This window comes from Piliocolobus tephrosceles, chromosome 5, assembly GCF_002776525.5.
Source record: "Piliocolobus tephrosceles isolate RC106 chromosome 5, ASM277652v3, whole genome shotgun sequence".
Lineage (NCBI taxonomy): Eukaryota > Metazoa > Chordata > Mammalia > Primates > Cercopithecidae > Piliocolobus > Piliocolobus tephrosceles.
In genome coordinates, this window is record NC_045438.1 from 26,954,481 (window position 1) to 26,979,445 (window position 24,965).

The 24,965-nt window shown below is 34.4% G+C and overlaps 1 protein-coding gene across 7 annotated transcripts in view; it reads right to left on the reverse strand.

Annotated features, from left to right (window-relative positions):
* Nucleotides 1-24,965, reverse strand: part of PTPRK (protein tyrosine phosphatase receptor type K) — a 555,246-nt gene that overhangs the window by 213,496 nt on the left and 316,785 nt on the right. For all 7 annotated transcript variants that reach the window (XM_023230676.2, XM_023230677.2, XM_023230675.2 and 4 more), the window contains one exon: nt 9,763-10,056. In XM_023230676.2, the coding sequence (XP_023086444.1) occupies nt 9,763-10,056 (294 nt within the window). The remainder of the gene's footprint in view (nt 1-9,762; nt 10,057-24,965) is intronic.

Here is a 24,965-nt window from a genome sequence, read left to right on the forward strand (position 1 = left end):
TGAATAACAAGACAGAATATAGCAACTGCTTAAAATAATTTAACCAACAGGTAATAATACACTGTTTTCTGATTCTTATTATTATTTTGTTGTAGTGAGGGACTATGTAGAAGTAGGAAATAATAACACAGCCAAAGAATGAAAGATGAGTTCTTTAAACTCAACTTCACTGAGATGGTTTGGCTGAGACAATTAAAATGGACATCACTCAATGATTTCTAGGCCATATCATATGTAGTGACAGCTGAATTTGCACAGATCTTGCTTAGGGTGACATAAACAGCATGAATTTCTGCCCTTTGAAGTTCATTTTTTACTGGGTTCACAAAGTCTACTATAAATTAGAAGACATGGGATTAGAATTCACTCATTTCCTCTTTCCTTTGAGTATGTTTATTTCCTTCTGCAGTTAACATTCAGGTTGGTGAAGAGGAAAGAGGATTGAAGAGTTATCCTCTGGTGATTATTAGCTATGATAAGGCCATATCTTGTAGGAAGACAATGAAGATCAGAAAGTGAGATCCCAAGCTGATGATTCCATGTAGGTATGAGTCAAATTAAATGATGAAAATAATGAGATTCATCCATATGTCATTTTTTTTCCATCAATAAACTGCACAGAATGACCAATACTCCCCCAAAATGCTAATTATACCTAGGACGGGTATGGATAAGTGAGACCAAAAAATAAATATGAAGCTGTCCTTCTCCCCCAACAACCTCTACCAAGAAAATATGACTGCATTTTATTTCTGTCAGAACCTGATTTACAGATTTCTTTCATATTTCAAAGCAAAGAAAACAAATCACAATTCAACAAAAGATATGAATAGGGAGTGAAAATTGAAGACAGAAGTAAGTTCTCTAGGTAAAGAAAAAGAGAATCAAGAGCAAGTCTATACCTCATAGTGACCCCAATGGCACCATCAAAGAAAAGTCTCAAACTCACAGGCTGGATCTCTTGAACCTGTCTTTGTGACTAACACATCCCTTAGAGTTTGATGCCTGGATCTACATCTTTACAATTCTATCTAGGTCATTGTCTTCATCATATCCTCCTCCTGGTGGTATCATCATTTAAGATATTATAAATATACCATTTTACTTTTAAAGCCATTTCTACTTCCTGATATCAAATAAAAAACCTAGGACTTGAGGGGAAAGAACATTTCACGAGACTGATGCTGTTATTCAAATCATTTCTACCTGAAGATTTATTGTAGTTATACAAAATTCAATAAAAACAAATGAAGCCAATAAAAAGAGTACTTAATGGTACAGTTAACAGACTCAGCATGTGGTACAGTACTATGAACAAATAAATATGGTGTCATTAACACTGATTGCCAAATGCTTTTTACCAAAAAGTCAGTCAGATGACCCAATTTTAAGCTGAAAACAACCCAACTCTATCAGTAAAGATAATTACATTGCTACTGATGATACCACTTATAAGGAAATGTGCTATGAATTGGAATATATGACTAACTGTACAACCTACTCCTGAGGTAAAACCCAAAAGGTACTGGGAAAGGTTATTTCATATTTGTTCAACTTTCACGACTCTTAGGCTGGGAACTCCTAACATAATAGACCATTAGCAGAATGTATAGGTGTTGATTACCTTATAAGTCAGTTTGTCTGTCTCTGTCTCTCAATTTCCATAGAAATTTAGAATAACATTTTTATACTCCCATGAACCCCAGAAGTTTAAAAAAAAAAAACACAAACAACTTTGATGATTTAAATTAGAATATGAACTATATCTTTCATTTTAATACCTCCATCTGTCCATATAGATTTCCTATCTATGAGTAGAAAGGAAAGAGGGAAGGCAAACCATCCTTATGGTGACTACTGCCTGGAAGTTGTTTTATGCATTATTTCACAAGTAAGGAATTATGGATAAGGCTATGGCTTTGTTCAACGGAAACATTAAACCAACTCTGTTTAGAAAAATTAATAGTGCTTGGGAAAAATTATTTTTGGTCAGAAATTATCCCTCTATTCTTTGGATTACTGTTATATTTTTATTGTATCACTTATTATATTTTTGTTATGGTTATTTATTTTTTTAAATTATACTTTAAGTTTTAGGGTACATGTGCACAACGTGCAGGTTTGTTACATATGTATACTTGTACCATGTTGGTGTGCTGCACCCATCAACTCGTCAGCACCCATCAACTTGTCATTTACATCAGGTATAACTCCCAATGCAATCCCTCCCTTGTCCCCCCTCCCCATAATAGGCCCCCAGTGTGTGATGTTCCCCTTCCCAAGTCCAAGTGATCTCATTGTTCAGTTCCCACCTATGAGTGAGAACATGCAGTGTTTGGTTTTCTGTTCTCACGATAGTTTGCAGAGAATGGTGGTTTCCAGCTGCATCCATGTCCCTACAAAGGACACAAACTCATCCTTTTTTATGGCTGCATAGTATTCCATGGTGTATATGTGCCACATTTTCTTAATCCAGTCTGTCACTGATGGACATTTGGGTTGATTCCAAGTCTTTGCTATTGTGAATAGTGCCACAATGAACTTACGTGTGCATGTGTCTTTATAGCAGCATGATTTATAATCCTTTGGGTATATACCCAGTAATGGGATGGCTGGGTCATATGGTACTTCTAGTTCTAGATCCTTGAGGAATCGCCATACTGTTTTCCATAATGGTTGAACTAGTTTACAATCCCACCAACAGTGTAAAAGTATTCCTATTTCTCCACATCCTCTCCAGCACCTGTTGTTTCCCGAATTTTGAATGATTGCCATTCTAACTGGTGTGAGATGGTATCTCATTGTGGTTTTGATTTGCATTTCTCTGATAGCCAGTGATGATGAGCATTTTTTCATGTGTCTGTTGGCTGTATGCCTGTCTTCTTTTGAGAAATGTCTGTTCATATCCTTTGCCCACTTTTTGATGGGGTTGTTTGTTTTTTTCTTGTAAGTGTGTCTGAGCTCTGTGTAGGTTCTGGATATTAGCCCTTTGTCTGATGAGTAGATTGCAAAAATTTTCTCCCATTCTGTAGGTTGCCTGTTCACTCTGATGGTAGTCACTTTTGCTGTGCAGAAGCTCTTTAGTTTAATTAGATCCCATTTGTCAATTTTGGCTTTTGTTGCCATTGCTTTTTGTGTTTTAGACATGAAGTCCTTGCCCACGCCTATGTCCTGAATGGTATTACCTAGGCTTTCTTCTAGGGTTTTTTATGGTTTTTGGTCTAACATTTAAGTCTCTAATCCATCTTGAATTAATTTTTGTAAAAGGAGTAAGGAAAGGATCCAGTTTCAGCTTTCTACTTATGGCTAGCCAGTTTTCCCAGCACCATTTATTAAACAGGGAATTCTTTCCCCATTTCTTGTTTTTCTCAGGTTTGCCAAAGATCAATGCTCAGTGAAATAAAAGAGGATACAAACAAATGGAAGAACATTCCATGCTCATGGATAGGAAGAATCAATATTGTGAAAATGGCCAAACTGCCCAAGGTAATTTATAGATTCAATGCCATCCCCATCAAGCTACCAATGAGTTTCTTTACAGAATTGGAAAAAACTGCTTTAAAGTTCATATGGAACCAAAAAGGAGCCTGCATTGCCAAGACAATCGTAAGTCAAAAGAACAAAGCTGGAGGCATCACGTTACCTGACTTCAAACTATATTACAAGGCTACAGTGACCAAAACAGCATGGTACTGGTACCAAAACAGAGATAAAGACCAATAGAAGAGAACAGAGTCCTCAGAAATAATACCACACATCTACAGCCATCTGATCTTTTGCTATGGTTATAACACTAGCCTGTCAATTCCTTAAGAGTAGGAATGTTGTCTTCTCAATGTTTTATCTTCTGTAGTTCTGTGTGTGCCAATGTGTACAACTGGGGCCCTCACTAAAATTTGTGAAATAATTAAACATACCATCTGATACACAGTAGCTCTTGAATTTATCTCCAATCTCTCATGATTTTCCCTTCTAATCTAATGTATTATACCATTTTTTATGTGTATTAATATTGCACAATTCACATATTTGAAAAAGTAATTCAAACAATGAAGTTATTCACTTATAACATATCTTTAAAATCCCCTTATAAAAGTACCTTCTTGATTATTATGAATAATATTTTCTAGGAATTTATGGATTTCCTGTTTCTGATTTGAAATGAGAAAGATGCTATGGAGAAGACTAGAACTTATTTATATATATGTAAGCATGTTTTCACGATCTCTCTGCTTCTAGTCCTTTCTTAACTTCCAGAGATGAGATGATCCTTTTACAAACAAATCTAGTAATGTCAGTCTGTATCATACAAACAACTAGGCAACAGGTGGATTATGTTATACTTAGCTGCAGCTCACCTGCCAGCCTCAGTTCTACCACAAGCGCAGAGTTAGCCAGTAATCCACCTGTCCATCTATTTTCAGAAACCCAAAAATATCACCAGTGTTTACTAGGAGGTAAAAACATGCAGTTTGCTCTCATTTTATTCATTTCACTTTGCATTTACTCTTTTTATAGGTCTGGTCCCTAGTGACTTCTAGGAGCTTAAGTGCAAGACATTGGTTGTATAACTTTGAAGACCTATTAATTAACACAGTACTGTTAACGAAGAAAGAAGCCAACAGAAGTTCTTTTCTGAATAAATATTTTTCAAACAGAAATATTCTCTACAGAATCTAAAAACCAAAAATTAGGTTATTACTCACAAAAAAGAAATCTAAAGTGGGATTTTACTCTTAGATTCCTGAGAAAATTGAAGAACTGCTTCCATTACTTTTCTTAGGAATTTTACCTTTAGTTTTTTTGAATTCAGTAATAATAATAGCATTTCTTTTAAATTTCTTGCTCAAAAACAATAAAAAGCCATATAAAGATCATATATAAGCAGTTCATGCATTTCAAAAAAATTTAAAGCAAGCATTGATATAAGCCAACAATTTAAATCAAATAGTAAGTCATCCTTATATTGTGAAACCGAACCAATTCTTGGAAGAGTTGTTTATTTTGTTTTAACCTCTAGGCTGAGTGTTAATGGTTACTAGTCTTTGTGATTGGTAACTATCTTAAACCACACTAGAAATCAATATATGGTACCATTTTGCTGATGGTGCTACAGACTAAAGGCTAAAATTTAACTTCTCACTTTGTGGTTTCTGGTATATGCCTGGGTATTACTTTGTTTTGTTTTTCCTTTCATTTTGGATTTAGGACAAGAAAAAAATGCATTTTTAGTAAATGCTTACTTTTAAAATAAGACACTCTCCTTTTCACTGCTTCATAGATCTAAATGTTTCACTGAAAATTGCCAAGAGCATTGAACTTCAATACAAGAGTAGAGAGTAGTTTTCCCAACTGCGTAAATGTATTATGTTCTGGACACTCTGAACTATTGACCTTCCCTATGAGGGAGATGCTGCTAAAACGTCAGTTAATCATAAAGCAGTTCCACAATGGGTTACCCAGAAGCAGAAGGCAATTTAAAAGAGCAATTTTAACATGCAATTGCCAAAGCATGCAACACAGACAATTTCTGATGATGGCCTATTTTATTTCCATTTAATAAGAGAAAGAGAAACAGTATTTGCCTAGCTTCTATACCAGATGGTATACCCAGAGGAAACAGACACACCGAAAAAAAGCAAGCATACTTTCTCTGATTGTTCATTGGAGTTTTTGAATTACTTCCCTTTTAAGACAGCTTCACATTTATACCCTTTTAAAAATTTCTGAAGTGCCTGAAGAAACATTATGTGAACAATAGCATGGGTCAGAGTATAAAGTAACAGTGAAATAATCATATCTCTCAGGTTCCTAGAGAAGCATGAGGTAGGCCTCAGTGGTTTCAGCCTTCATAGGCTGTAATTACCACTTCTCCTAAGTCAGAGACCCTGAAGCAACTAATTGCAGCTACCAAATGATTATAATGCACTTTGGAAGGAAAAAAAAAAAAAAATAGCTTTGGCAACCAGACAGGATATTTTCAGAAAAGGATAATATAATACACTTCTATACTTTAACCGTTTAAAGTATTGAAAACACAGCATATATTTGAGAGTTAAGTACTAATCAATTGGGCTTTCAATAAATTTGAAGCTGCAAATATTAACCTATGTTTTCTCAGAGAATAACTTAGCCATGCAGACTCCATTTTTTAAAATGTACATCTCTTCCAGATCTTACTTGTTGTGCTGTTATTTACTCATGCTATACTATTATAAGAGGGAGGAAATCTCCTATGATAGGAATAAGAGGAATATATATTAAGGCCATTAAAGTCTGAGAAAAGGAGTTGAGGCCCATCTATCTGATATTGGACAAGTCACTGTTTTGTTTTTGTTTCCTGGGTCTTAAATTTACCAACTAAAAAGTGAGAAAATAATATATCTAACTCACAGGATTAGTGTGAAAATAAAATATCATGATAGATTCACTTCATATGTTGATTCTACAGTAGTATTAACCAATACTTAGCCACAAAAAAAATCTACATTTTCATTTGAAAATGTAAAATGTATTAATATAAATAAGGAAAACCTTGTATTGACTTGCTAGAAAATTATGTATTGACAGATTTCCGTCAGATAAACAACATTTACTATTATCAGAAATAAAAGGTCAATGTCTCAAATACCTTAAAATGGAATTTTAAAAACAGTAAATTGTAAGTAATTTACTTTTTGATTGGTACTTATTTTTAAAGCCACCTAGTCTAACATGCTGAGACTATTAAAATAGCTGCTTCAAAATAATCAACATTTATTCAGTCAGATGATATTAATGGCAAATTCCACAGCTGTAACAAGGAATAGTCCCAGTCCTAATAGAAAAGAATGGTTTATAAATCTAGTATTCAGTTCCTCTTATAGAACCAGTATTTAGGCATGCAGAATTTAACAGAATTAGATGGTAACTTCCTCCAAAGGTTATGTTTGGAGTCTCAGAGGTATTTCCCAAGATTATGAAGCATTTAAAGTTTCTGCAATCTGTACTAAAATTTAGTTAATATCATAGTTAACATAAACTGTGTTCTATTCGTTGATATGAGCTTCTGGGCTGAGGCCAGTAGTGGTACTGGTAATTTCAAGTCTGGGGGACCCGAAATTTGGGGAAAGAGAAATGGATTTTAAAGAAGGGAAGTAGATGGACATACATTATAATGCTAACTAACACTGACTCTTTATTTAATTATACTATATACATCAATTATGTTCCATTTCTCCTTTTTATACACTTTAAAAATTAATACAACATATACTTACACAAGCTTCTCTTTCTTTTCTAATAATAGAGCAAGATTAGTAGACATTCCTGATGAAATAGTAACCATGGTTTCTCTCAAATTTGCAGAAAAATCTAGTCTATAAGTATTTCCCTCCCCCAAAATCTTGCAGACATACCTTATGAGGACATTAATTAGCTACAGTAAACATGTGTGATAAAGACTCATTACATGTGAAATATAGTTTTAAAAACAAACTTAATACCATTGGGAGTAAAACTACAAGCGATTGAGCCTGAAAGCATTTTATGCCACAAAGAATACACAAATTAAATGTTTCTCAGAAAAGGAATCAGATAAAAAGACTAGTATAATTCCAAAATATCAAGGCATTTATAAGTTAGAAAGCAGCTATGGGCCGGTAGCTCACGGCTGTAATTCTAGCACTTTGGGAGGCCAAGGTGGGTGGATCACTGTAGATCAGGAGTTCGAGACCAGCCTGGCCAACATGGTGAAACCCATCTCTACAAAAATACAAAAATTAGTCGGGCATGGTAGTGCGTGTCTGTAAAGCCAGCTTCTCAGGAAGCTGAGAGAGGAGAATTGCTTCAATGCGGGAGGCAGAGGTTGCAGTGAGCCAAGATCGTGCCACTGCACTCTAGCCTGGACAACAGAGTGAGACAAGAAAGTACCTATGAGTGTAAGTTAATTATCCTCTATTGCCTCTCACGTAGATAAGGCTATTCTCAGAATAAAATACTTCAAAGCACTTTATAGTAATATTTTTACTTAAACAGTCCAATGTCCACTCAGAACATAAGCATAGGGATAAATCAATATTCATTAACATGTTTTATCCACTTAACACAGTATAACTGGCTTTAAAACACAACATTATTTACATGCAATCTCCATGGCTTTCACGTCTGGAACCAATTTCAAATAATTCCTAAGTTAAACAAAACTTACATTATATTAACAATACACTGCGTGGTAATGCTAAATTTTTAAAGATCTATTTTGATAAAAATAACAAATAAAGCAGGTGAAATACTTAAAAGAAAGTAGTTTGGGCAAAGGAAGTCAAGAGGGAAACCAATGGAACACCAAACTGTCAACATTGTTACAATTTATATATACATTATAAATTTATGTATATGTAGAAAAGTGTAATTTTATTAGAAAACATATGTATGCAATATTTTTAGTAAAATTGACTCCATAATTCAATTTTGCATATTAGCATGGGATATTAATTTTGGAATAGAGAGTGAACTACTTTTTAGTTTCCGAATTGCTTCCTCTTTAAATGATTTCTCTGATTAGTTGAGATTACGGAGTCAACTTGCCTCTCTCTTGGAAAGTTGACCTTCTATCATGGAAACAATTTGTCACATGACCTCGATTGAAAGGACATAGCCATACAGAATATTTGAAAAGCAAATTGTGAGATTTAGGCTGAGCCATGGAGATTTACCCAACATCTTCTATCTTAAGCTCCTTTTCAACCACCAGATAAATGTATACAGCATTCAGCAAATTATTGGACTCTCTATCATCTAAGTCTCAGGCTAATAGTTGAGAAGTTAAATTTCCTATTAGTGAATACCTTTCAGCAAGAGCTTTTGATATATAAGTATTATTCTGGATTAAAGAATTTTTATTCTTTAATACATCAGGTAACCAAATGGATTTTGCTTGGATTGTAGCTCAGTACCCCTGGTGGGTAGCCCAACAATACTGTCAATGATAAACAGATGCTCAAGAAACAAAAGACAAAATAAACACTACACTAAAACTGTACTCAAGTAACTTAGATATTTAAACTCTTGGCTTTTAATTCATAGCTAACAATTCCTCCCATTATAACATGGTAAAGAACCATGATGTCTGGTTATATACAATTTTTAATTTTATTTTTTGTGTTTTCTCCATATGCTATTATTTTCACTACTCAGTTTTAGTCATGAAGAAGGCAATAGAAAGGCTTAACATGTAAGGAAAATCTCTCTGTGATCTGCAGCCGGGTGTCAAGCTCTCAAGGTTGTCCTCAACAACAGGACATTCTGAAGAAAATAGTTATCTCACCGAGGCATTGTCCAGACTAACTTTTCTTATCCATATTATAAGATGTGGCCTTTACACTGACTATAACAAAATTACTGAGGGACATAATTTCCACATGGTAAAAAAAGTATTCGGTGTTTGCTTGAACTAAATTGATTTTTTCTCCTAATAATACTTTCAATTACAGCTATCAGAGATTTTTGGACTGAATATGTAGCAGGCTCACCAAAATTACCATGCCAATAAAAGACTCTAGATTCATAATAATCATGGATTGATAATAGAGAAGCACTCCCATGTTCTCAAATCAGTCAAATTATGACATAATCAAGGTGATGATTTACCTAATTCATTGGAACTCTTACTAGTGTGACTATATCATATATCAAATAAGGAGAACCTTCAATACTGCATGTATTAATGTGTCTTATGCTAGATTTCTTCACAAGGTAGAAAGGCCTGCTACTCAGTCTTACCTGCGCATTTTGTTCTGGTGATTAGTGGAGGTCCTGGGAGCCCCGTTCCACCTTCACCAGGTCTTGTAAGAAGAACTCGGATCTCATATTCGGTATCTGGATCTAAATGCCATAATTTGTAAGTTGGAGCATTGACTGCATGGGTTTCTGTCCAGGATCCTGATGTCATTCGGTACTCTACTTCTTTTAGGATGATAGGACCATCGCCAATGATCGAGTTGGCATTTAGTTGGATCAGCAAATATGTAGGCCCAACACCAAGTAGCTGAGGAGGAGCAATGGGTCTTGGTGGTTCTAGGAAAGATGAGTGGGCACTTCAATTAGTAAGATTTAAAATAATCATAGCTATATTAATGTCTAATAAGGCCTAAATGCTTAATGGATCATTTATCAGAAATGCATACTAAATACTTAAAAGAAAACTAGAACATGCATGATGTGACAATTGTACTTTTAAAGAACATATAAGTTTGCAGGTACATATGACCATTTTAACATAATTTTTCTTTTATTGAAAACACATTTTTTTTCAGGAGATAATCTTGTAAAGGCACAGCATACAAAGGAAATAAAAAGAAAATATTTAGATATGGATAGCTCTAGTTAGCTTCTAAGAGAGTAGATCTTTCACAATTTATTTCATTCATGAACTATGACCAAGAGGTATTTTTCTGTTTGCTTTCCTTGCTACTTCTCCACAGTTTCTACAGATGAGTAAAGGAAGAAAGAATAGCATAACTGAACTCAGAAACTGATGCCTGGTGCTAACTTGTTTCCACAAACCTGCCTCACAGTATGACAAACTTAAATTTACACCTAGGCACAATCACAAATCACTAAACATCATTGCCTTTTGGGAGCAGCATAAGATAAGGCAATTCACCAACTATTAAACTCAAATGTCAAAGGCACACTATAATTTAATTTTGGATATCTTAAGATATTTTGCTTGAAAGAAACTTTGGAAAACATTACTTCAACGTTTGAATTTACAGAAATTATGAATGACATATTAAAGCACGTTTTTTCTTTCATTAGAACAATGTCGCTGAAATGAGACACTGAACTTTATGAAGGACTCAACAACTATAGCTCTGTTCGTATGGTCTTTCCAAAAGGAGTAATAAGTCAAGAAGTTCTCTGAATTCATGGAACACTTCTCATTTTTCTTGGGAAAGTCAAAAGACCTAAAGAAAGTGTTAATCTTAATAAAGTAGTAATCGCTCAAAAATTGATTTAAAAGTTTTTTTTTAAGAGTTGGAGCAAATCACATAAGGTAAAACTATTACACACAACCACAAAATGCTCCCTCATCCCAACCCACTCCAGGTATGGGGTGGACTGAAGAAGGCACAAATAGAGGGAAGTCATGAGCACATAATCAATATCTTTCTAGTTGGATTTTTTATTTCAATGGCAATGCATTGCATGAAAAAATATAATGCAAACAAGGCCTGTAGACAGATTTTACCTTCGTATGTCAGTTTAAATGAAACAAGAATGTTCAGGTGCAGACCAGGATTTTCTTGTTAAACCTGACTGTATAAAAGTATAGTTTTCTAGCTTAAAAGCCTCTGAATTACAAACAACCTTAAAATTAGGAATAAGATTACCTGGTCTGTACTGCTACACAGGCTAAAGTAATTTTCAAGAAGATTCTTTCAAAATTCATATGGACAAACATTAATTGAGTAGCTATTAATTGTTAGGCTGTCCTACACATTGGGTATCCATATAACATTGTAGGGGAGACACTGTAAAAAGAAATCAATGAATTCATTATTTTAAACTGAAATTTATATAGAAAAAAAGACTGATAAATCATGAATGTAATATCAATACTTTTCTGTCCAAAATCACTTGAAGGACATAAGTTACTCCTCACAAGTATTCATGGCTCATTCTGGCAACAACTTTTAAACTAATTATTGGTAGAACCGCATGACCTTGGGATTCACTGTGCTCATGTTTAAAACAAAAACAAAACTAAGATCAAAGATGATAACATATGCTATATGAAGTGCAAACATTTATAATTTCTATAAAAAAGTGGTTAACACATGATTTATAAACTTTAACTACAACATGCATTCCTGATAGTCTGCAAATTGTTTAAACAATATGCAGTCAAAATTGCACAGCAGGTGAACTCTTTCCATTTTCACAACTGAATTCAATGGAGAAGTTATTCACAAAAGAAAAAAGTTTGAATGAAATACAGTTTAGAATTTTCATTTATGAACTACAGAAAGACAGAACTAGACATTTCATACCATGAAATTTTACCAACTGCTCTAACAACTTTTATACTCAGAGTTTTAAAAAGTTTTCATAGACAGGGAGAAAGTTGATGTATTCTCAAACCCTAAACTAAAATGAAACTGAATCGAGAAATGAACATAACAGAAAAAATGTAAATGTCTTCCGAGATTACCTAAATGCTGCACATATTTTAAGAAGCAGTCTGTATTTTGTGAATAAACTGAGTTGCCTCATAGGTGCAATGTTTGTTTTCATTCCAGATGGCTCATATACTAACTAATTTAAGTAGGAAAGAATGCTAAATTTACAGCTCACTAGGGTTCTACCCCAGTGTAGGGGTAGAATAAACAGGAACAATGTGCCAAGTGAATTATACATAACAAAACATAGTTAATCATAAATTTATAGATATTCTGAAACCTGAACTTATGTGTGTATATCAAATGTTGAATCTCACCAATCAAAACTCTGCACACTATCGCTATGGAAAATAAGGAGAAAACCTAAGAGAGCAGAAGATGAGAGAGGAAGGAAAGAAAAAATAGCCATACCACAACATAAGAAACAAGTGAAAGAAAGAAGAGAAATAAGTGAAAAAGTAAAGCATAACATTAATTCCAACATTTCTATTTTTAGGGAAGTGACATATAAAAGAAAACAAAAATTTGTAGTCTGGAAACCTAATTAGAAAAAATGCTTACATATTAATAGTGGTGTAATCTTAAATATATTATTTAACTTCTTCATATTACAATTTCCTCATTCGTGCACTAGGCATTATTTGAAGAATTTTTAAAGACTCAACTCCTAAATACACCAACAAGCCCTGTGTGATGCTAGGTTGCTTTGTTCTGTTTTGCCATAGAGCATATACATTTTAACAATGAAAATTAATATTCAACACTAGTGTTGTTTGTACATGAAGAAATGAGTTTGATGCAATCAGTCAAGACTTGGTCAGAAGGGTAGTAGTTCACTCTGGCCAGTTTTCCATCTTACTTGCCACGGTCAGGCCAAAAATGGGGGCAGGCCAGCAATCAAAGCAATTGCTCATTGGAAATGTGGCAATGTTAAGAGAGGCTTAAAAGCATATATATAGATTAACAGCATGATTTTCAGATGTAAAATCTAGCATTAATGAGGTTAATATACCACTACATATTAAATTTTTATGTTGGAGGTAAAAAGTAGCTTTATATTAGCATATGTATTTTGTTTTCAGGCCCTTGAGAACAATGGGGCTTATTTATAAAATCTCTATTCATTTCCATAAATTATGCATGAATTTTAATCAGTTCACAAATGAACAAGTAATTGTTCTGCAGCAATATTAATATTCTTCATAACTTAATACATAACCAGACCCAGAGGTGTGGTGCGAATAAATCCCAGTTGTACAGGAGGTATCAACTGAAGCATGCAATCCCCAAACTATAAGATAAACTTTGCCAATGTTACCAATTAACTTTCAATTAATGACTTATATTCATTATTCTAGAACCGAACCTATCATAAAACCCCAATTATATATTCAAATTGTTTTGTTTTTATTTCAAATAATTTTTAAAAGTGTCTTGAAATCAAGCAAATCATTATGAAAGAATATTCCCATTCCATTATTCCTAATATAATGCTATTTAACAAACACATGTGTCACTTACCAGAATTCAGTTAATTAATAGAATAAGAAATAGAAGCTACAAATCTAGGAAAAGTCAGCACAAAGTAAATGTCAAGGCAAAAGACACTTCTACATTTAGTTTCCCAATTAGATAAATTAAATATCTCTCAATCCTACCTCCTTCCTAAGGGTTTTATTTGTCAATGGGGCCTTGACATAAAGTATCCTAGGATTAGTCCTACCACTATAGAAGGAGGCAATGATATTACATTATTCTCCGATGACTGCTGCAACAAATTACTACAGACTTGGTGACTTACAACAACAGAAATTCTCCCCAAGTCCTGGAAGCCAGAAATCTGAAATCAGTACCACTCGATTAAAATCAAGCTGTCAGAAGGCCATACTTCCTACAAAGGCTCTAGGAAAAAATCAGTTGATTGAGTCTTCTAACTTCTGATGAAGCTGGTACTCCTGTCTTGTGTCCACATCCCTCCAAATTCCTTTCATTTGCTCACATTGCCTTCTCCTCACCTGTCTGCAGTCACATTTCCCTCTGACTTCCATATGGATATGGATGCTTGTGATTGCAGTTAGGGCCCATATGTATAATCCAGGATCTTCTCACCACTTCAACATCCTTAACTTAATCACATCTGCAAACATCATTTTTCCATATAAGGAACATTCACAGGTTCCAAGGATTAGAATCTACTTGGGGGGCATTTTTCAGCCTACCACAGACATGGACTATGATCTCATCCTTCCTCCTGCCAGATATTTCAACTCCACTTTTTCTCCAGTTTGATAGAACACTTGTGAGCAGAAAATACTTCACCTATGAAAGTTTCTGAGCTGGGTTCAGAGTAGCAGATTATTTAAAAGTTAATAATTTATCTATATCATATTTCTTTTTTTTTTTTTTTTTTTTTTTTTTTGAGACGGAGTCTCATCTGTTACCCAGGCTGGAGTGCAATGGAGCAGTCTCGGCTCACTGCAACCTCCACCTCCTGGGTTCAAGCTATTCTCCTGCCCCAGCCTCTCAAATAGCCGGGACTACAGGTGCACACCACCACACCCGGCTAGTTTTTGTATTTTTTAGTAGAGACAGGGTGTCACTATATTGGCCAGGCTGGTCTCAAACTCCTGACCTCGTGATACGCCCACCTCGGCCTCCCAAAGTACTGGGATTACAGGAGTGAGCCACCACATCCGGCCCATATTTTTCTTTTTACTATTTATTGTGAAAGGGAATAACAGAGATGATGAAAATCATGTTTTATAGGAGTCCATTGCTCCATCAACACTAGAATGCTTGCCTTGGAGATGGAATATCTTTTATTTGCTACCATTTGTTTACTTAAATGAAAGAATCACGTTGAAGTCAATTTTACTCTGTTACTTTACAATTTACCTCACTAAAATTTTTATCCAGTTCTGGTTCCTGTTAGACAACAAATTCACAATGCTTCTCATTGTTTAGTTTTCTTCCCCACTACCTACTGGAAGTGCAAGAAAATGGACATGAGAGAGGTTACGGTGAGGAAGAATGACAACATTGGGCCATCTAATTCAGGCATTTATCAGCTTACACTACAATAATTTTTAAATGATTTTAATTTATGTCAACAAGTCGGTAACACAATTTAATAAATTCTTGACCATTTCAAGAAACTTAATATCACTGATGAATAGAAAGATGACCTTTATTCCCATAACAAACGGAAAGCAGGTTATTCATATTTAGAAGCAATTTATTTGAACATTAAATATCATATGTACAATAACACAATTTAATTTTTCCTTAGATGTTAAAATAAGAAGCGTACATTTGAAAATTTTTAGATTTAATAAGGTTTCTCCTACCATGCCAGTTTAAAAACTGCAACCCAGATATATTTATGAGAATTCTTTTATGATTTCACACTGTTACTTTTCTGAAACTTCAAATTTTCAATCCTCACAAGTTCCTTAGGACTCAAACAACTCATCATAAATTTAGCTCACATTTTAGCTTACAATGTAATCAGCAAATTCTATACATTTTTTAATATAAACAACTATTAAGTTTTATTTACATATATGTACAGTAACAGAATTTAGTTAAATTTGTTTTGTTATATTAAAATCTATTTTTAAAACCATCAATTCAAGTGATAGATACTTTTTTTTGACAGAGTCTTAGTCTGTTTTCCAGGTTGGAGTGCAGTGGCGTGATCCTGGCTCACCACAACCTTGGCCCCCCAGGGTCAAGCAATTCTCCTACCTCAGCCTCCCAAGTAGCTGGGATTACAGGTACATGCCACCATGCCCAGCTAATTTTTGTATTTTTAGTAGAGATGGGGTTATACTATGTGGGTCAGGCTGGTCTCAAACTCCTGACCTCAGGTGATCTGCCCACCTCGGCCTCCCAAAGTGCTGGGATTACAGTTGTGAGCCACCAGACCTGGCCTGGAGACCTTTTTCAAATCATATTACTTAGGTGGCTCATAAGCTTGTACTGTTGGTCAAATAAAGTTAATGCTAAGACACCACAAAGTATGGATGTTGGCTGACCTGAGGCCCTTATGCCAGCACCTATGTAGGTATCAATCAGAAGGAGCTACTACTATGTATTACGATCTCTATGAAAATTAGATAGGTGTCTGCATATAGCTATGATGAACTAAGGAAAGAGTGTGTACTGTGCCTCACTACCTATGCTTACAATATTTCACACACGAATAACTTCTGAGAACCATCAAATAAGCACATATGATTTCACAATGGTAAGTAGGTAGAAAACTTTAGATAAAAGGGGAAAAATGATTTAGAAATAATAAAGTGTCCATTTAATGGGATATTACATATGTTTGTTTATACTATATTTTTATTACTATTAATTATATTTAGCTAAACAAAGTTTCTTCATTCTCTCCCAATGGCTCCCTACTGGGGGCAATTGTTCAAAAGCCAGGCATAGAAAGACAAATACTGCATGATCTCACTTATATGTGAAATCTAAAACACTTGAACTCATAAAAGCAGAGAGTAGAATGGTGGTTACCATGGGGACCAGGGCAGGGCAGGGTAGGTAGTTTATAGGGAAATGGAGAAACATTTAAAGCATACGGAATTTGTTCAGATGAATAAATTTTGGAGATCTACTATAATTATTATATAGTTAACTATAATTAATAATAATGTATTGTAAACTTCAACATTTCTATGAGAGCAGATATTAAATATTCTCACCACAAATAAATGGTGAGATGATAAATATATGTTAATTAGCTTGATAATTATTTCAAATTGCATACATATACCAAAAGACCACATTGTACAACTTTAATATATTCAATTTTATTTGTTAATTATAACCTAATAAATTTGAAGCAAAAAAAAAAAATTCTCTAGTCCAAAACAATAATAGGTTCCTCTTGAACAGTTCAACAATATAGAAAATAATTTTAACAATGTTGAAAATAATAAATTCACCACTTATCCCTACCTAAATCTACATCACTTATATTTCCATTTCTCAAAAGGGCAATGGAGCAGAATATTGAGGAGAGTACAAGTTCCGTGGCTGTGGGAGTGATCATTTATTAACATGGGCTTGACTGTGGCCAGGCAAACACGTGTAAATTGGCATGTGAGTACATGAATTGTTCATAGGCAAGTGAAATGATCACAATATTTTTGGAAAATAATTTATATATCAGGAAATAGATATGTGTAAAGTAATAACAATTTGAGAAATTTATCATAAGGAGATACTTTCAGTCTTTGCTTAAAAGGAAAGTAAAAACATGATCAAAATAATCAATGATGGGGAAATGGGAGGTAAATCATGGTGTAACTTCTCAACACAACACAAGTTATAAATATCATTAGTTTTCACTTTTAAAAGTAAAAAGTATATCCTTGAAAAAACAAAATCAGCAACCACCAAAAACAGAAGAAAATATACCAAAAAGTTAATAGCAGTGACCAGGGAACTCCAGGACCATGAGTGACAGCTTTTTCTTTTATCCTTGTTTTTCAATACAATTTGTTATGTGCCCATAAAACATTCTCATCATTACATTCCCAGTGTTTCTTATAGCACCTGACAAAGTTCAATACTATTATTATAGAATGAATGACTGCCTTAACAATGCCCCCAAATACCCAGGCCACTGTAAGAAAAACTTATCACCTGGGAGCAGTGGCTCATGCCTGTAATCCTAGCATTTTAGGAGGCTGAGGGGGGCAAAATTGCTTGAGCCCAGGAGTTTGAAACCAGCCTGGGCAACATGGTGAAAACCCATCTTCACAAAAAATACAGAAATTAACCAGGTATGGTGGCAGCTGTGGTCCCAGCTACTCGAGAGGCTGAGATGTGAAGATCACCTGAGCCTGGGAAAGTTGAGGCTGCAGTGAGTCAGGATCATGCTATTGCACTCCAGTGTGGGCAACAGAGTGAGACCCTATATCAGAAAAAGAGAAGAGAAGAGAAGAGGAGAGGGGAGGGGAGGGGAGGGGAGGGGAGGGGAGGGAAGGGAGGAAGGGAGAAGGAGGGAAGGAGGAATGAGTGAAGGAGGGAAGGAGGGAAGGAAGGAAGGAAGGAAGGAAGGAAAAAAACTAAGTAAATTCTACCTATTCCCTATTTTAAAACGTACAATTTAGTGTAAGAATCGACACTTGGAGAACACTATACCAAAACTTTATTTATGTACTTATTTAATTTTCAGGTGTTAACATTAAGCCCTTAAAAAGGAAGATTTAACACCTCGCACTTTGAACCATGTAGCAAGCCAAATGCCCTGACACTGATACATAGCGCCTACAAATTGTTACTATTTAATTAAATGAGTTAGTTGACTGGAACAAAAGAACACATTCTAAGCAACTGCTTACTGACCAAGTGGAATCATATGATTTACCCAGCTTGTTAAAAAAAAAAAAAAAAAAAGGCACAGCTACAATTCTAGCATTAATTATTTTTTTGCCTTTTCAACAAATCACATCAATTAAAATGTTTTAAGTATTTTCCATGTGAAGAAAACACTCCGATTTATGTATTTTAAAACTAATTCGAATATATAAGATCCATAAGAAATTGTATATAATTGTACTAATACGTGTGTGTGTGTGTGTGTATATGTGTCTGTGTGCGTGTGTGTCCCTTGAACAAAAATTTAATTCAGGGTAGGAGAAAATTCTGATGCTAAATACGCTGCTCTTCATATTCAACAATGATTTTGTCTCTCAAGTCCCTGTGTGATATATATTCAGTTTTTGAAAAGCAAGATCTGTAGAATTACAGTATTTAATGTCTATGACATGGCTTTTTCCTGCTGTCTAAAGTGCTGAATTAAGAAGAATCATTTCAGCAATGAAACTGCAAATTTTGCATACTGAATTTTATATCCTATGCATTACCATGGCGTTTTATTCACCTTGATTTGAAAACATTGCTGCAATAACTTTATTACCTGCTTGAAATAAAAAGGCACAGCTGCAGCACACTGTTTTAGATGTCAGCAGAAACTAAAACAAGGTTAGGTTCATATTTAGGGTGGATGAAAAGGTGATGGAACTTTAAAAAGTAAAGTTTACCTGTCCTTTAGCTCATAATCAAACTATAAGGAAACTAAAAAATTGTGTCTCATTTTGTCCAGAACTACTCTGTTCTTCATTAATATCCATGTAGTGAATTGGTTTAGAATTATAAATTATTGCAATAATTTTAACAACTTTACAAAAGCCTCTCTCAGTACTACAGTCAACATGATGGCAAACCATGATATGATGAAAGTTACAAATCCCTATGAATGAGTCATAAGCTAATAAATACAGAGATTTTTCTCATGGCCATTTAATACCTCATTTCAGCTTTGTCAGTGCTCAAACTGTTCATAGTATTTCAAGAAAAGAACATCCAGTTGATTCCAGGAATAACAATCAAGTCAGCAATAAAACCAGGAAAGCCTTTAACTCGGTTCAGGTCACTGAAGTCTAGGGCCATAAACAGGTGATGTCCTCAGCGTATCATCAGTCACCTTAAACAGTTAAAAGTGACTCTTTAAATAATTGTATGTTAAGAGTTAAAGGTGACTCTTTAAAAACAAAGGTGAAATATTTAAAAAATATGGTTGGAGAAAGGAGGGGAATTGTGTTTGTCAATGGCAATATATGTCCCAGTTACTTGTTGAATATGCCTAGATTATATAGTACTGGCTATTATTCCATTCTAGATTATAGGCAAAAGGGTTTGGAGTACAATAACACTACTTACATTCATTTTATGTTAATACATATTAAGACACAATGGCTGAATCCAGTAAACAAGGAGATATCAATTTTAAAAAAAATTCCACTGTAAAAATCACTATAATGAGAATATAATCTCTATTTATAGATGTGTGTGTGTAGTATACATATATACAGAACTATACATATATGTAAATATATGTGATATGCATATATAATGAAAAAATATTATTAAAAATATCTTGAATCTTCCACATCTAGAATATAAATACATTTGTAAAATGTCATCAGCCTAAATTCCAAATTTTAAGAAATTTTAAAACTACATAATCAGGAAATTTTTGTGACATTTAGTTATAATCAAACATAATCTAAGTTTGCCAACTTGCTCCCCAGGTCTAAACACTCCACTGTGTTGTCTTTGTAACATACAATGTACAAGCATATGTTCATTATAAATACATACTTTGTAATCATTTCAAGTTAATACCAAATAATGAAGTCAATATTAAGTACATGAAACCAAAAACTGATGACCATTTTAAAATGTAATGACTCAGACCTGCAGTAAAACAGGACACACTACTTGCATCCTCCACACAATGACCCTGGTTTCCGGTCAGGTAAAATGCAAGACTTTATTTACCCTAAGTTAATCAGGGGAATTATTATTTACCTATTACTTCTACATGTCTATGTAGGGTACAGAGTCACGATGACTTGTCCAGGAACATCCCTGTACACACTACTAATATATTTACTTTTTTATGAAAAAGGAATTGTGATGATATAGTAAAACTAATGGAACAAGACCTCAGTCAATATAAAATTCCACTAGATAACAAGATTGATGTATGTACTACTAACTCCAGAGCAGTCATAATTATAAGCCTCTCTTTAGGTCAAAAAACCATAAATCTTCAGAGACTTTAAGATCTTCATAGCAAAGAAAATTTATCATTAGCTTATATAGATCCAACTAAGTTTTATAACATAAAAATTCCCAATATATATTTACTCAGGGACATCAAATGACATAAATTAGCAATTGTCAAAAACAGCCTCAATTTTGGAATTAAACAAAAACCAACCATGTGTCTTATTGGATTAAATTAAGAGAGAGAGAACTTTTAAGGAGACATGAGTTCATTACATGGAGTCACTGACTTTAGATAAGCTATCCTGGTGGCAATGGTATAAAAACATCAGGTGGACGTGACCTGGGAACCAGAGGACAGGTTATTAGGTACTTCTAATAAGTCTTTCAACTAAGAAAGGCAGGTTTTCGTGGGTAATTGGAGAGTATATAGACTTAATGATGGGGGAAAAAAAGAGAAGGCAGTAAAAGCAGATCTATCAATACGGTACTATAAGGACCTCTGAAAAATTATTTTAATCATCTAATTCCATTAGCATTCCTTTAGGGACCAAAAATACCTGTCCTCAATAGTCAAAGTGCTATCAAAATCACCACATCTAGTTTTATAAATAGATGGAAGCTGAAGGTAAGCAATAATTATAGACTCATCTGACAAAATAACAAGTTAATAATATTTTTAAGATGCTTAACCATGTTAATAGTTACCTGTTCAAAGACATCTTATACCAGTGTGTCAGCTGAGCCAGCAAAAGACCTTTTATTTCAACTCCCCTTGAACACACTCACTTTCACACCTTCAAAATATCAAAGTAAGCCATATCATCCAAAATATGAAATACTGGAAGGCAGCCTAGTTCTATAATCCATCTTGCACAGCAAGAGAAAGCTTCTAGACTAGTAAAAGAGTTTCTAGAGCATGAGTAATGCAATTACACAGCTAGGGAGTTGGGATCTTCTTTCACAGCTACTGTTCCTAAGTAGCAAGAGAGCTTCCTAGTCTACTTTGATGAATACCATGCCTTTAAAAAATAAGGACATAAAATGGCTACCAATCCAGACTATTCACATATCCTTTTCTGTGAATTTCAAATTCCCTATCCTTTTCCACACTCAGCCAGATCAGCTGAAAATTTGCTGGAGAAAAGAACCATAAGACATAAAATGGTACTAATATTTTCATAGGTATTGAAGATTCTTGAAAATATTATCTCAATCAGTGGGCGTAAGATGAATAAAGAATTGAGAAAGGAAGGCTACTATTTTAAATATGATGGAAAAAGAAGAAGGTACCATGTTTCTTTGGTATGAAATTTTGTAAAATGATGCACTAATGTAAGTTGATAGCTGAGGGCTCTTCATATTGTAACTGAAGGGTATCAATTCCTGCTCCAGTGCCACATAATGACATTTTTAAATCTCTCTCTTTTTTTTTTTTTTTTTTTTTGCTTGAAAAAATTTACTTTAAGTTCGGGATACATGTGCAGAACTTGCAGGTTTGTTACATAGGTATACATGTTCCATGGTGGTTTGCTGCACCTAACAACCTGTCATCTGGGTTTTAAGCCCCTCATGCATTAGCTATCTTTAAATGTCTATGTCCAGGTTTTAAATTAAAAGTCTGACATTGAACAAATGTCAAGACACTAAACTTGGAAATTAATCAGAGAAGTATACCAGATGTATCATTACTATACGGCATAATAATTTCCTTAAACTATAAAGCCACTAATTTGTACCTGGATATTTTTAAATCTACTTTCGAAAGTTATTTTATTTTAATGTATAAATGCAAACTATGTGAAACAGAGATATAAATGTACTCGTTGTATATTTTCTTCTTGATAAAACCAATGTCAATTATGTGAGGAAAAAGATCAATGGTTAAGACTGTGCTCTCTAAACCAAGGTGTCCCCTAAGTGATATTGAAATTACAGTCAGAATGGCTGGGGAGGAGGACAATCAAACTATACTAGATAGATTTTGTGACTATTACAATAGATAACAAAAAGAACATGAAATAAAGGCACAAAATAACATTAGTCACTGCAGTGGTCTGAAAATGCGCTACAAATTCGCTGATAGCACTCGCATAGAGAAGCTGGATCCCCTTCAATCCAGAAAGACCTCATGCCTGTCTCAGCAAGTAAAGCACAGAGGAAGTGATGTAATGAGACCTCTGAGGCTAGTCAAAAAAAAAAAAGTAACTTTCCCTTTGTTCACTGGAACCTAGAACACTTGCTCTAGGTGCCACCATTTCCAATTTTCAGTTAGCCAGTGGCATTATCCCAACTCAAGTGCCAGACTTGTGCCAGACGATTATAGCCTCCAGGAGTTTAAATTACCTTTAGCTGTTCAATTTGAGACTTCTCAGCTCGGGACCCAAATATACTCTATGACCTAGCAATTCTGCTTTCAGGTACATGCTACCCCAAAATGAGCCTGTCTGTTCCTGAAAAGTCATATACTAGTATACTAATATACTGCTATTGTAAATAGCTCAAGGTGAAAAAGAACCAAATGTCTATCATCAGAAAAATGAATAAATTGTGGCATAGTCACACAACAGATTTCATAACAATGATGTTCTATGATGCATAGCTACATGCAGCAATATGGATTTCACAAACTTAATAATAAATAAGAGAAACTAGGTAAGAGTATAAACTATTCATATGTAACATGACATATACTTGTTACTTATTAATGTTATAAGCCAAGAACAGTGGTTACTCTGGGTGAGGAGGTTATTAACTAGAATGGAATGAGGTAGCACTTCTGGGGTGCTGGTAATATTCAACTAGCTATACATTTATCAAACTATATATTTAACATACACTTTTCCATATGCCTACAATATATGAAGGAAGGAAGGAAGGAAGGAAAGAAGGAAGGAAGGAAGGAAGGAAGGAAGGAAGGAAGGAAGGAAGGAAGGAAGGAAGGAAGGAAGGAGGGGAAAGGGAGGAAACAAACTAAACTCTTAACCAGAAAATCCACCAACCCCTACAAGAGCCACTAAGTACAAGTGGAATCTCATCCTGAGATTTAACATTTAAAATGAGCATATATGGCAAAGTCTAATTCCTTCAAAATTCCTCTTGAAAATTCCTAAATCAAACATGATTTAGGAATTCCTAAATTCCTAAATCAAAAAGCATCTACGTTTTTCCTTAAATGCTTCATTGCACCAGATCTTTTGCTTCTAAAGCATGAGAATCCCCGAAATCAAAAGAAACATGAAGAATAGCCATCTGCAAAATTTTAGGCATTCAAATGTTTTTGCCTATAAGATGGATCAGGTATAGGTTAGAGGGAGCAGTTGAGTTCTACAGCCATCTTTGTATGTTACATATATTGTGATGTGATTATACCACATAAAGGCATCAAGTAAACTTTTTTCTGCTTTGTAACTATAAGTTCTTTAGAATTACTTATTGGAATTCATCTATATATGATAGTTCATACATTTCCCAGAGCATCTGTCTATTATGAGAATACATTTCCTTTATGTAACATTATACTGGAATGATGCCAAGTTAGGTCTTTAATGTCTTGATATTATTTGTACTCTGATTGCATTGCCACTGTTAGTTCAGAGAAAAATTCTGAACTCATGTATTAACATCTCTCTAGGTAAGGTAAGCAAATGTAGAAATGGAGCTACTCCACAAATGAGTCATTTGACAAGGGGATTTACCTCATGATTTGACTTTTATCATAAAGAGATATTTAGATTACATCCCTACTTAAGAGGCAAAAATAGAGCAAACTTCCTCCACAGCATACATTTAAAGGTTTCTAGGCCAGGTAGAGGGCTCACATCTATAATTATAGCAATTTGAGAGTCTGAGGCAGGAGGATCACTTAAGACCAGGCATTCAAGACCAGCCTGGGCAACATAGCAAGACCCCTGGCTCTATGAAATATAAAGATAAAAATAGCCAGTGTGATGGTGCTCAGCTATAGCCTTAGCTACTTGGGAGGCTGAGGTGAGACTGCTTGTATCTGGGAGGCTGAGGCTGTAGTGAACCAGTCTGGGTGATGGAGAGAGACCCTGTCTCAAAAATAAAATAAAATAAATAAATAAATAAAAGTTGTCTAATCCCATTTTATCAATCTGAAAATGAGAATTCAATAGAGTGGTCTGAAAGAAGGAAAGGAAGGGAAGGGAAGGGAAGGGAAGGGAAGGGAAGGGAAGGGAAGGG